General features: G+C 36.0%; 1 protein-coding gene across 5 annotated transcripts in view; it reads left to right on the top strand.

Annotated features, from left to right (window-relative positions):
* Positions 1–12,696, top strand: part of Herc1 (HECT and RLD domain containing E3 ubiquitin protein ligase family member 1) — a 165,075-nt gene that overhangs the window by 126,904 nt on the left and 25,475 nt on the right. For 4 of the 5 annotated variants that reach the window (XM_052187967.1, XM_052187969.1, XM_052187968.1 and 1 more), the window contains exons 51-60: positions 33–289; positions 1,352–1,479; positions 2,879–3,006; positions 4,605–4,805; positions 5,951–6,081; positions 7,144–7,343; positions 7,540–7,645; positions 10,355–10,501; positions 10,837–10,938; positions 12,023–12,196. In XM_052187967.1, coding sequence (XP_052043927.1) covers positions 33–289; positions 1,352–1,479; positions 2,879–3,006; positions 4,605–4,805; positions 5,951–6,081; positions 7,144–7,343; positions 7,540–7,645; positions 10,355–10,501; positions 10,837–10,938; positions 12,023–12,196 — 1,574 coding nt within the window. The remainder of the gene's footprint in view (positions 1–32; positions 290–1,351; positions 1,480–2,878; positions 3,007–4,604; positions 4,806–5,950; positions 6,082–7,143; positions 7,344–7,539; positions 7,646–10,354; positions 10,502–10,836; positions 10,939–12,022; positions 12,197–12,696) is intronic. The other variant, XM_052187970.1, reaches the window with a different exon arrangement.

The raw sequence follows: 12,696 nt of genomic DNA, 5'->3' as shown, positions 1-12,696 counted from the left end.
CTGGGCATCATTTCATTGTTTTGTTTAAGCAGGTTTTATTGCCCAATTGTATGCCCATCCTTCCTATGATCCTTCTGCTGTAGGCCCTCTGGAGCTGGCTAATGCCCTGGCAGCCTGCTGCCTCTCCTCTAGGCTATCCTCACAGCATAGGCAATGGGCTGCTCAGCAACTTGTGCGCACTCTTGCTGCACATGACCGTGACAACCAAACTGCTCCACAAACACTCGCTGATATGGGAGGAGATCTCAGAAAATGCTCTTTTATCAAGTTGGAGGCTCACCAAAACAGAGTATGTATTTTGAAATCAAGTGTTTTAATTACCTGTCTGACTGCTCAGAGTCTCTGTATCTGTTTCTGTATCTCTTTCTTTTTCTCACACACATATACATGATTACCAAGATTTGCCTAGTAGTTGTTATTTCTAGTGTGTGTGTGTGTGTGTTAGTTAATAGAAAGAAATCAGTTCCTAAAAGATAAAGGCTTATCTATGCAACAAGTACCTGATATATTCTAGTTAATTAGTAGGCCCTGAATTTTTAGGAAGCAAGTACTGAAATGAATTAATCAATTTAAAAATCAGTACATAGTCTGTATTACTTTTAGAATATATACTTAAATTTTTTTAGATTTATTTTTTTAATGTGTGTAGAAGGGTAGAAGGGGTTTGTACATGTGAGTGCAGAACCCATGGAGGCTAGAGTTTTCTAATACCCCCAGAACTAGAATTCCAGGTGATTGTGAGCTGTCTAGTGTTGGTGCTGGGATCTAAACTTGGGTCCTCTACAAAAGCAATATAGGCCTTGTAGCCACTGAGCCATCTTCAGTCCCTTAAAAAGTCCACACTGACATGAGTGCCATCTGGAAGAGATTTGAGAATGTGTGTGGCAGCTTGCTCTGTCTCTTGGAGTCATTCCTTTACAGCATGTTGAATGTTTATCTTTACTGAATTAAATATTTAGACAAAATTTTAGTAGGGAGCCAGGTAAGGTGGCTCATTGGGTAAAAGTACTTAACACCAAGCCTGATGTGATTCAAGGGGAACCATAATAGAGGGGAGAACTGACTCCCTTAGTTGTGACTGTAACATGTTCACTGTGGCGTGTGTTCTCCCCTATAGAGATGAAAATAAAATAAAAGTTTATAAAAAAGACTTTAATATGTCTTAAGTAATTTGAGGGAGATTGAGCCTAGTACTGTAAAGCTATACTTCAAATACGTATTTTACAAAACATTTAGGAAATGAAACTACATATATTGAATAACATGGATTTTTTTTTAAAATAGAATTTCAAATGATGTTTTGAAGTTTAAATCAAAATTTGGCTTGGCTTATCTCTCTTATTTTTTCTAGGTAATGACATGTGTTTGGTGTAATAAAAAAGGCCTGTTGGCTACCAGTGGCAATGATGGCACTATTCGGGTGTGGAATGTTACCAAGAAGCAGTACTCACTACAGCAGACCTGTGTGTTCAATAGACTGTAAGTGCTTGTTCCACTGGTGTAAAACTGGGGCAATCTTTAGCATGCCTCACCTTGGTTATGTTAATGTAGTCCATTTTCATTAAAACCTTTAAGGTTTTTCTTTTAGAATAATATTTCTAAATCTCTAGAATGTATATTTAACTTTCCATGGTAGTAATTCAGGAAATAAAACTTAAAATTCTATTTAGAACAGAGCTACTAGGAAATACATGTTTAGTTATATTAAGCAGTATACTAATTTTCATTAGTCTTCAGTGGTTATTTGGGAATTAGAGTAGTTGCTTTTGTGTCAACATGTTGCATCTTTACAGAACTGTAGCTAACTGTAGGTATTTCTTTTTTTAAAAAAATGATTTAATAAATTTTATTATAAAAACTTTCAAATCAAAAAAATCACACATTAAAATTAACCAAGCAGCTGTGACGCTTTGCACTAGATTTTATACTAGCACTGCTGAATATATTTTTATGTGCTTACCAACCCCCAAATGGGAACTCCACAACAGAGTTAGAACTAAAACATAATTGGCTTTGTATCTTCCTATATAACTCATGCCATTACCCACATTTAGTCCTTCCTCATCGCATAATATTTAATCTTGTTGCTCTATTTTCTATAGAGTATACTACCCATACATACATTTGTGTGCATATTGGCTAGATTCCACTTATGAGGAAAATCATGTGGTTCCCCCCCCTCCCTTTAGGAGGTTCTTTGACCTCACTTGATATTATACATTCTAAGTCCATCCATTTTCTTACAAATTTTATGATACATTATTATTTAGACCTGAGTATTATTCCATTTTATATACATACCAGATTTTTATTACCCATTCATTTGTTGATAACTAGGTTGTTTTCAATTCTTTGTTGCAGTAAAATGAGAAAAAAAAAAAGAGGCTGTAAATATGTAAGTATAGATATCCTAGTAGCAGAATATGGAGTTCTCAGTGTATATGCCCAGGAGTGAGGTAGCTGGGCCATATGATAGTTATGTTTTTAATTTTTGAGAATTCCCCAAACTAATTTCCACAATGGCTGATTAATTTACATTACTACTAACAGTAAATTTGGTAAAGTTTCTCTCCACTGGCATTTGTTTTCTAAGATGTTTTGTATAAATTTGGCATACAGAGATCAGTATACTCTGAATAGTAACTGCCTATAACCAGTATCAATTCTGAAGGTCTTTGCTGACAGATTCTGTCCTAATAATGAGTAGTTAAAGCATCATTCTTTCATAGTTGATATTTTCTCTGTGGTGACAAATACTGTTGACTAAGAATATCCTGTGATAATAGTCTGCATGGACCCTTTGCTTCAAGGTTTGAAATATAACTTACTAAGTTTAGAAGTGGGGATGAAAATTGAATACTCATCTGTTGCATTTTAGGGAAGGGGATGCTGAAGAAAGCCTTGGATCACCCAGTGACCCAAGCTTCTCACCCGTTTCCTGGAGTATCAGTGGCAAATACCTTGCTGGGGCTTTGGAGAAGATGGTGAACATCTGGCAAGTTAATGGTAAGAGTCTTGAAAGTGCAGTGGGTGCAACTCAGCCTCCCTTTCACTTAGTCTTGGAAGCACTGGCTTCCCTTTACCTGGAAATCATGGACTGTTCTATGAAAATACTGCACAGGGTGCTCTTACTGGAAGTTTCAGTTACCTACTTCTGTTAGCCAAACTTCTCTCAATACAGCAGTAAGTAGGCTTTTTAAAAAACAAAACAAAACAAAACAAAACAAACCAGAGCTGAGGAACAAACCCGGGGCCTTGTGCAAGTGCTCTATCACTGAGCTAAATCCCCAACCCCCCTCCTTTTTTTTTTTTTTTTTGTAAGTAGGCTTTTTAAGCTATATAATTTTCAGTCAGTTGAAGTAGTTCTATCATTTATGTTTCCTTCATAGATAAAAATTTTATTAGGTGTTTTACACTTTTTTTTAGTCCTCCCTTCCCCCTGTCTCTCTCTCCCCCCTCTGTCTCTCTGTGTCTCTCTGTCTCTCCCCTTCTCTGTCTCTGTGTGTGTGTGTGTGTGTGTGTGTGTGTGTGTGTATGTGTGTACATCTGCTGGGTGCATGTATAGAGGTTGGTTTTCTCCTCCTACCATGTGGATCCTAGGGATTGAACTTAGGTCATTAGACTTAGCAGCAAGTGCCTTTACCCACAAAGCCACCTCAGTCGCCCTTAATCAAATTTTATTGTATCTCTTTAGGGGATAGAAAATACTGTTGTAATTGTAGACTTACTAGTATTTGTTTATTTTTACATATTTAAGAAATGGCAGTTGTCATTCACATAGTAGAGGAGTGCCCAGCTAGACTTAGTTATAGGTAAATTATTCATATCAAGTGGGATTTCAATAATTATTACAAGCCACTGAGCGTAATGGCCCATGAAATTTCAATACTTGGGGGTGGAGGCAGGAGGATTGCTGGAAGTTGGAGATCAGACTGGACTACAATGTGATGCTTGTGTCAAAAACAAGTAAACTAAATGCAGAAGTGCCTTAGTGATGTTGCCTTCAGCCTTCTCCCAGTGTCCTGAGAATGAAACGTGCCAATTTGCCAGCAATAGGAAAGCACTTAAATATGTGCCATTTGCTACTAAATTTATTCCTTTATTCTTTCATCTGCAGAAGTTCTTTGTTCTGTAAGTAGTTACAGTTGACTTAAATGATATACAAGACATGAATAAGATTTTGTTTTCACAGATCTTCAGATTCATAGGCTATTGTGAATTGGAGAATTCATTAGCTATTAGCTAATATTTTTTCTTGTACTTTTTTGAAATTTCTATTTCTATTTATTTTTGGATATATATATGTATATATATGTATATCTACACATATATATATATATGTGTGTGTGTGTATATATATATATATATAAAGAAATATATCTGTCCCTTACTGAATCCCAATGCCAGCCAAGGATCTGTCTGTCTGTCTGTCTGTCTTTATATAATCTTTATCTATATGGCATGTGTAGACTAGAGTGGCCTTGAACTTACAGAAATCCACCTGCCTCTGGCTCTTGATTTCTGGAATTAAAGATGTGTGTCTAAACATCTGGCCCATGTTCTTTTTTTAAGAGTAAAATGGGTTGACATTTCTCCCCCTGTAGGAGGAAAAGGATTAGTAGATATTCAGCCTCACTGGGTATCTGCCCTGGCTTGGCCAGAAGAAGGTCCAGCTACAGCCTGGTCAGGAGAATCTCCAGAGTTATTGCTGGTGGGACGGATGGACGGATCTCTAGGACTTATTGAAGTTGTTGATGTGTCCACTATGCACCGCCAAGAACTGGAACACTGCTATAGAAAGGATGGTAAGACATTTTACTAGTCAAGAAAATAGACAAATAGACAAGGGTTTTGGTTGAATATAAATGAGTGTTATTTGGGGTTTGTTTTCTAACTTTTCCACTAGGTATTTGATTTTAATTAGTAATTGAATTGAAATCTGTTTCTCTACCCCTTACTTTGTCTCTCTGTCAAAGGGAAATTTCATTTTGTTACACCATATTAATCTTTCATCCTTTATATGAATGATTGAACATTTATAACAAGATGCAAACCTCTTAAAAGTTAGAGCTATGGAATAGGAGGAATCATTGATAGAAAAAAGTTGTTGACACCTGAGTAAATTAAAGAAATAGGGAAAGATGGAGAAGGAAGGTCCTTGGACTCAGCAGATGACACAAAGTTTGCCTGTGTTTTTCTTACTGAGTACCTTTGAGTAAATGCATGTCTTACTAGCAGTTTTTATTAGTTATTTGAGAGAAACAAGTAATTCAGAGGTCACAGTACTGACTTGTATGGTACTCTGTTTGACAAGAGAATTGTTTGTCATGTTTTAGGTTTGGGTTTTTTAAAAATCCACTTTTAAAAATTTGATAATAACTGAACAGAGTTCAAAAGTTAAAAAAAAAATATATAAAGGGCATAGAAGAAAAATCTTACCGTCTGCTACTCTCAACCCCCATCCTACCCTCTAGGTACTATTGTCCTCTTCTCAGCCTTGCAGTATACAGAAAAGCAGTAGTGATTAGAGGCTAGGGTAGACAGTCTTGAGAGCCTAGGAATACTGTGACATTAGAAGGAGGCAGCAAGATGGTTTTCTATGTCTTAGACTTCGTCACTTCTCAGGTTCATAGTAGATCCTTTCCCAGAAGAAGAACATAGCACAGTGCCTTAATACCAACCAAATTGGTATGACCTTTTTTTTTTTTTTTAGCAGCTTCCTGGGAAAGAATGAAATGTTAGAAGTGAGGTCATTTCTTTCACTCATAACTAACATTCTCAAAGTGGGTTACATCAGCTCTGTGCTGCAGGCTCTAATTGGTTAGCTGTGTAGAAGGTTTCCTGCTGTGGTGGTCAAAGCACTTTTTTTTTTGTTTGTTTGTTTTCAAAGCATCTGCTTAGGTGTCTTAGATAGTGACAAACCCATCCTTGTGTTCTTATCACGATATAGTATCTGTCACCTGCATTGCTTGGTTCAGTGAAGACAGACCATTTGCAGTAGGATATTTTGATGGAAAGTTGTTAATGGGAACAAAAGAACCACTTGAGAAAGGAGGCATTGTTCTTATTGATGCACATAAGGTAAAGACCATCTTCTTCATGGTTGCTTTTCTGTGTGTGTGTGTGTGTGTGTGTGTGTGTGTGTGTGTTTCAATTGTGGATTGGAAGTAGTATCTTCAACAGTATTTTGCATTGCTCATGATTTAAAATTCTATCACTACACAAAGTCTTTGTGGCCATGTTTTCACATGAAAAAATGTTTTTCATTTTAAAAAAGCTATATAAGAAATGAAACCAGAAGAGTGAAACTGGGGTGCCCCGGGAATATCTCCAGCCCCGTGTCCCCATTAATGCTAGCATGCCCACTGATGCAAAGGTGTTTCCTCACAGGTTTTCAGTCCTGGTGTTTACAGGGCCACCCAGGCGAGTAACACAAACCAGGACTTGGGAAGATGTGGAAGGAAGGTTATAAAAAAAACCACAGAGGGCTAGACAGACGATTCAAAGCTTAAGAGCACTGGCTAGATTCCCTTAGGACCCAGATTCAATTCCCAGTATTTAATATGGCAGTTGACAGCCATCTGTAACTTCAGTTCCAGGAATTCTTGTGCCCTTTTCTGGCCTCTACAGGCACCAGGCATACACATCGTGCACAGACATGCATGCAGGCAAAATACTCATACATATAAATTAAAATTATAAAAAATTAAAAGTGGGAAAGTACAGTTATCAAAACATGTAAACATAAAACATGCCCTAAGCTCTCATAAACATTGTTACTAATTTGGAGTGAGGGTTCCTTTTTTTCCCCTTTTGTGTTTCCATCTTTTTCACATTGTAATGCGTACCAGTCAATAAAATGATTCAGTACATACACATGCAAAAGAAAGGTACTATATCTTTTCAAAGCTTTATTTTCGTAATTTATTTAACATTTATTTAGCTTTACTGTAACACATATAATATAGATTGTATTTAAGGTCAAGTTGATTAAGATTAGGAATGATATGGAACTATCTTATTCATATAAAAATCTTAATTTTAATGCAATTGAGTTATAGAAGCACCATCCACAAACTAGTGAATATAAAGTTTGTACTATGAAGTGAGTATTACTCTGATTTTTTTCCCTATAATTTTAAGGAAACTCTTGTTAGTATGAAATGGGACCCAACAGGCCATATTCTTATGACATGTGCCAAAGAAGAAAATGTGAAACTCTGGGGGCCTGTTTCAGGATGCTGGCGATGTCTGCATTCACTCTGCCATCCATCCACTGTAAATGGCATTGCCTGGTGCAGCCTTCCAGGGAAAGGATCCAAGATGCAGTTACTGATGGCCACGTATGTTCTAAATTTGTGTGTGTGTGTTGATTTTTATGGTAGTATAGCCTGTAACTTGGCAATAGTAAGACTTTACAATAATCTTGATTTAGTGTCTATTGCTAGTTTTATAATGTTTAATGTCATAAAATTACCTAAGGGAAACAAAGAACAAATTTTTTAGATTTTCATCTGGTGTGTTCTCCTTTCTTTTAAGTGGCTGTCAAAATGGCTTAGTGTGTGTTTGGCGTATTCCTCAAGATACCACACAGACCTGTATGACCAGCTCAGAAGGATGGTGGGACCAAGAATCAAATTGTCAGGTAATGTGTGACTGTTTAAGACTTTATCTGAAAATATAGTACAATAATTGCTCACTGAAGTATTTAGTCCTATACTTGAAGGTCATGATCATTAGGGAAATGTAAATAATTGTTATAATTGTATGCTCTCTAATTTCATGTCATTTTGGTTACAGTAAGGTGTTTAATGCATATTGAGTGGTGATGTTGGTGATGAATAAAATGGATGTTGTGGATATACTAATCGTGAGTGAAGTCTGGTACAGTGGAGTGACACTGGGAGTTCTCATCTAGAGTGTCTGCTACCAGTGTCAGAATTTCACCTACACAAAATGATTAGTTTGAAAGAAAAATCACAAGCTTGATACTTACAAAAGCATCTAGACAAGACATATAAACTCATGAATCTGGGAGTCGGGAAGTATGGAGTAGAAACAGCATAGATAAAAACCCCATGATGCACATGGGATTCATCTCAAATCAGACTTCTTAAACTTTTCTCACTCTCAACCTCTTTCTCTAAGAAACTTTTACACAGCCTGGTAAATAAAGTAGGTGAGCACAGCAAACATTCATCAATTAAAAAACCATGATGAGCCGGGCGGTGGTGGCGCAAGCCTGTAATCCCTGCACTCTGGGAGGCAGAGGCAGGCAGATTTCTGAGTTCGAGGCCAACCTGGTCTACAGAGTGAGCTCCAGGACAGCCAGGGCTATACAGAGAAATCCTGTCTCGAAAAAAAAAAAAAAAATCCAAAAAACCAAAACATAATGAAATTTATTTAGATTCTTTGGTATACATCTGATATTTTCATTTATTAGAGGAAAGCAAATTTTCATACTTATGGGTATATTGTTTTTATATTAGAGAATTACATCTCAGTTGAGTTTTTGATAGTGAATGATATAGAGTGTCTTCAGTGGTTTCTTAGATTTGATCAATTTTCAATTTTATCATTGTCAATACTAAAAATATTTTTGCATAAATACATTTAGAACCATTTCAAATTTTTTGGAAATTCTATGCTAATTCTTAGCCAAAAGATTTTTTTTAATGAAAATTTGCTCAGTGACTTAAACTGCAAATTTTAAAATCAAATACTCAAACACAATACATCCTAAAGATACACTAGTTTGATATTTGCTAAGGAATGGCAATAGGAAAATATAAAAAGACTTTGTTTTTTCATAAATAAACCATTGCATTTCTGTACATACAGAAAACTTTGTGTGTAATAATCACTACAATTGATAACATGTAATCTCAAATTTTAAACAAGATGTTTCACAGTACCCTCATAGGTGTTACACAGTGCACAGGACAGGTGTGACAACATACACAGGATCAGGTCAGAACCAAGACTGCATTCGGGTCATGCGATGCACACATTGCCGCCAGAGACACCTTGGCTCCCAATGTGCTCGGTTTTATTTTGGGTCATGATGTATTCAGAAACCTTTTACTGTTGCCAGATGTTTCAGAGCCTCAGAGTTCAGTTACTAACCCCATTAACAAAGTGTGGATATAAAGTGCTCAGCTGCTGCCACAGCTGATTGTCACCTCCCTAGAATTAAGCCTCTTGGTAACAAAGTAGCTTTAAATAGTTTTAAATAGAAGCCAAACCACATACTAAGTAAAAACACCAAATAATTAGATACTAATATTGGCATTTTACAATTTTTAAAAAACAGAACAAAACTGAGTGTCTGATTAAACTGATACATCCTTTCAAGAAGTTCTCTTTAGTACCTCTGGGGAGATAAGTGTATCTGGTACTGTGATCTGTCTTAAGGGTAGGAGTAGTCAGCTAAATGACAGGAGGAAGTAGAAATGAGATCAGTAAGGGTAAATATGGCTTACTCCTTGTCCAAGTGAGTTGCCTTGTGCACTTGCTTTTTCACTTCAAAACCTGGCAGAGCAAATATATCGATTGCACATTGTTTAACTGCTCTGAATGTGGTGGAACCTGGGAGAATAGAGCCTAAAAAGTGAGACAGACTGAAGTCTCATGCAATAACCAATTTTATTCAGAGTATCAGATAATTTATCCTCCAAGGGTTAAGAAGAGTCACCTGAGTATATTTGTATAAACTACACATGGCAAAATGTATTTTCCCATTGAAGCATATAAATAGGTAACAATAGCCAACTGTAATGAGTAATCTGAAGTAAACTCACTCCCATCTGCTACACCTGGGAAAAACATGAAAACACATTCCAAGAACAATTTTGTGTTTTGAAGAAACTGAGGTTACAACCCTCTTGTCTTATTTTTCTGGAGTTTTCTCTCAAGCATTCAGAATTCCCATTTCACAACTCCATTCTTAGATCAACAGGCATGATGTTATCAGACAGAACCATAGGCATAGAGTGAACACATGCAGTTCATGTGTTAGGTGAGAAAATAAAAATACATGAAGTTACATTTATTTAAATAAAACTATTGTTCACAAGCAAAGTCATGATTTTTTTTTTGTCTCAGATATTGGAACTTTGAAATACATTAATTTCTGCTTGTTTAAAGAACAGAAAATTAGTTTTAAAAAGTATCAAAACAGCCAGGTTGCTGCTTCACTGTTATTCATCAAGTTAAGTAACTTTATAGGAAAAAGTATCTCTACTTCAATCTCTAGCTTCATACTACTCAAATGTAAAATTTCCAAGAGTGAGCTGTGAATCTTGAGCCTGTAAATTATTTTTAAACTAATATATATTAAAACAATGAATTATAGGATGGCTATAGGAAATCAGCAGGAGCCAAGTGTGTTTATCAGCTGCGAGGACACATCACACCCGTTCGGACTGTGGCCTTCAGTTCTGATGGCTTGGCCTTGGTGTCTGGTGGACTTGGAGGGCTTATGAACATTTGGTCTTTAAGGGTAAGGACACGGGTTCTTTTTTATTTAAAAAATATATTTTACATTAGTTTGGGTCATATATAATAAAAATTAACCAACGCTAAGAATATTTCATTGGATACTAAAGATGCTCTTGTAGAATCATTTACAGTAAAAGAACCAATCTTCTCTCCTTTGGGTCTCTTTCTGATAAGTATGTTTAAAGTGAAAAGTGGGTACAGGTTACAAATTGAATGCTGTTGAATTCAGCTCAGTCATAGTTTTTAATGTATATTTTGTGAATGTAAGATAACTGATATTGTGGCAGTAGTGCCTAAAGACAAGAAATGAGTTTTGATAAATATATTTCATTTTAGGATGGCTCTGTCTTGCAAACTGTTGTGATAGGCTCTGGAGCTATTCAGACCACAGTATGGATTCCAGAAGTTGGGGTAGCTGCCTGTTCAAATAGATCAAAGGTAACATTACAGATACATCAAACCATAGACTATGAGCCTAGAAAAGTTTTAGAAATTGCAGTATAAGCCCCCCTACAAACCCGGTTTTCTGAAGAATGACTGCTATCTAAAAGATTATTATTTGCCCAAGATAATGCAACTATTTAATAGTAGAAGGGAGTTAAAACCCAGGGATGCTCATTTCTTATCTAATATCCTTTCTGTTATACTTGGGCTTTGATGAAAGTGACTGATTATTTCTTTTTTATTTCCTTTGAAAGACACAAGTAGATTCTGATTTTCTCACATGATTTTTTTGACACCATTAAACTGTCTCAAAAGGATTTTCTATGGAAAAAAATCAAAGACATTTAAATATCCAAAGTATATCATGGCTTTGAAATTTAAGATTCTAATAAAATGCTAGCCAGTCTGCTGTGATATTTAAATATCAAGATCAGTGTGCTGTTTGATTTATATTTTATGTACTTACATAGTGTTAAAAGAAGCTATAATCGCTGGGTGGTGGTGGTGCCTGTAATCCCAGCACTTGGGAGGCAGAGACAGGCGGATTTCTGAATTCAAGGCCAATCTGGTCAACTGAGTTAGTTCCAGGACAGCCAAGGCTATACAGAGAAACCCTGTCTAGAAAAAAAAAAAAAAAAAAAAAAAAACAGGAAGAAAAAGCTATAATCATGTATGAATAGTCCTACTAATAGTACAAATAAAAACTACCCAATCCTAGGTTCTTTCTAAAATTAGCAGTGTAGCATATAGCCATCAAACCTGCATAGAGTAGGGCAGTTCTGAAATCTTGTCATTGTGTTCCTGAGGAAGCAACTATTTTTACTTCTGCTAGTATCCCTATAGTCGTGTCAGACAATTTGTTAAGGTAGTTCACACTTTTTTAAAATTATTCTTTATCCACTCATTTTACTTAGACAAAAATTAGGATGTTTTAAAATTTCTGTAAACATTTTAAAATATGTAAAAAGTCAAGTATTCAATCCAATTACTAGAGAGAATTTCTCAGGTTCAGTGGTTATGGCGTGATTTTTAATCTTTTATATAAACAAATTAACCATATGACATTATTTTCCACCAGGATGTTTTGGTTGTGAATTGCACAGCAGAATGGGCTTCTGCCAATCACATTTTAGCAACCTGTAGGACAGCCCTGAAACAGCAGGGCGTCCTGGGATTAAACATGGCTCCCTGCATGAGAGCATTTCTGGAACGGCTACCCGTGATGCTTCAAGAGCAATATGCCTATGAAAAGGTAACTCATGGCTCTCACTCCCATAGTGCTTAGTGCTTTGGACTTTGAATCTCTTCCACAAACCACACAAGGACATGACGTTTGAGGGAAATGCATGCAGCTATCTGTACAGAAATGAAGTCATTGTACCTAAGCGGTTGTTAGTAATCTTAAATATATTCCTTTTTTCACTCTAGCAAAATGAAACTGTAACCCCATAATTTTTAGTGTTGATACATTCCTTTTCATATAATTTATTCACTCTATATCCAGTTAATTTAACTGAATAATATGCCTGGATTTAATGTTATGATCTTTGTGATAGATTTGTTCTGCCATGATTAAAAACTGCTGTAAAAGGAGATTTACCTTTGATGACTACCAAGGTTTTCTTGGTAAAGGAAGAAATGTTAAGATTTAGTTGTTATCTACCTTGTTCATAATCAAGAAAAAATACACAAGACACAGTTTAATATGATCCAATATTGGATTCTGGAACAAAAAAAGGGTATCAGTGATAA

The sequence above is a fragment of the Apodemus sylvaticus genome, chromosome 7 (genome assembly GCF_947179515.1).
Source record: "Apodemus sylvaticus chromosome 7, mApoSyl1.1, whole genome shotgun sequence".
Classification (NCBI taxonomy): Eukaryota; Metazoa; Chordata; class Mammalia; order Rodentia; family Muridae; genus Apodemus; species Apodemus sylvaticus.
This window is presented reverse-complemented; position numbering and strand designations above follow the sequence as displayed.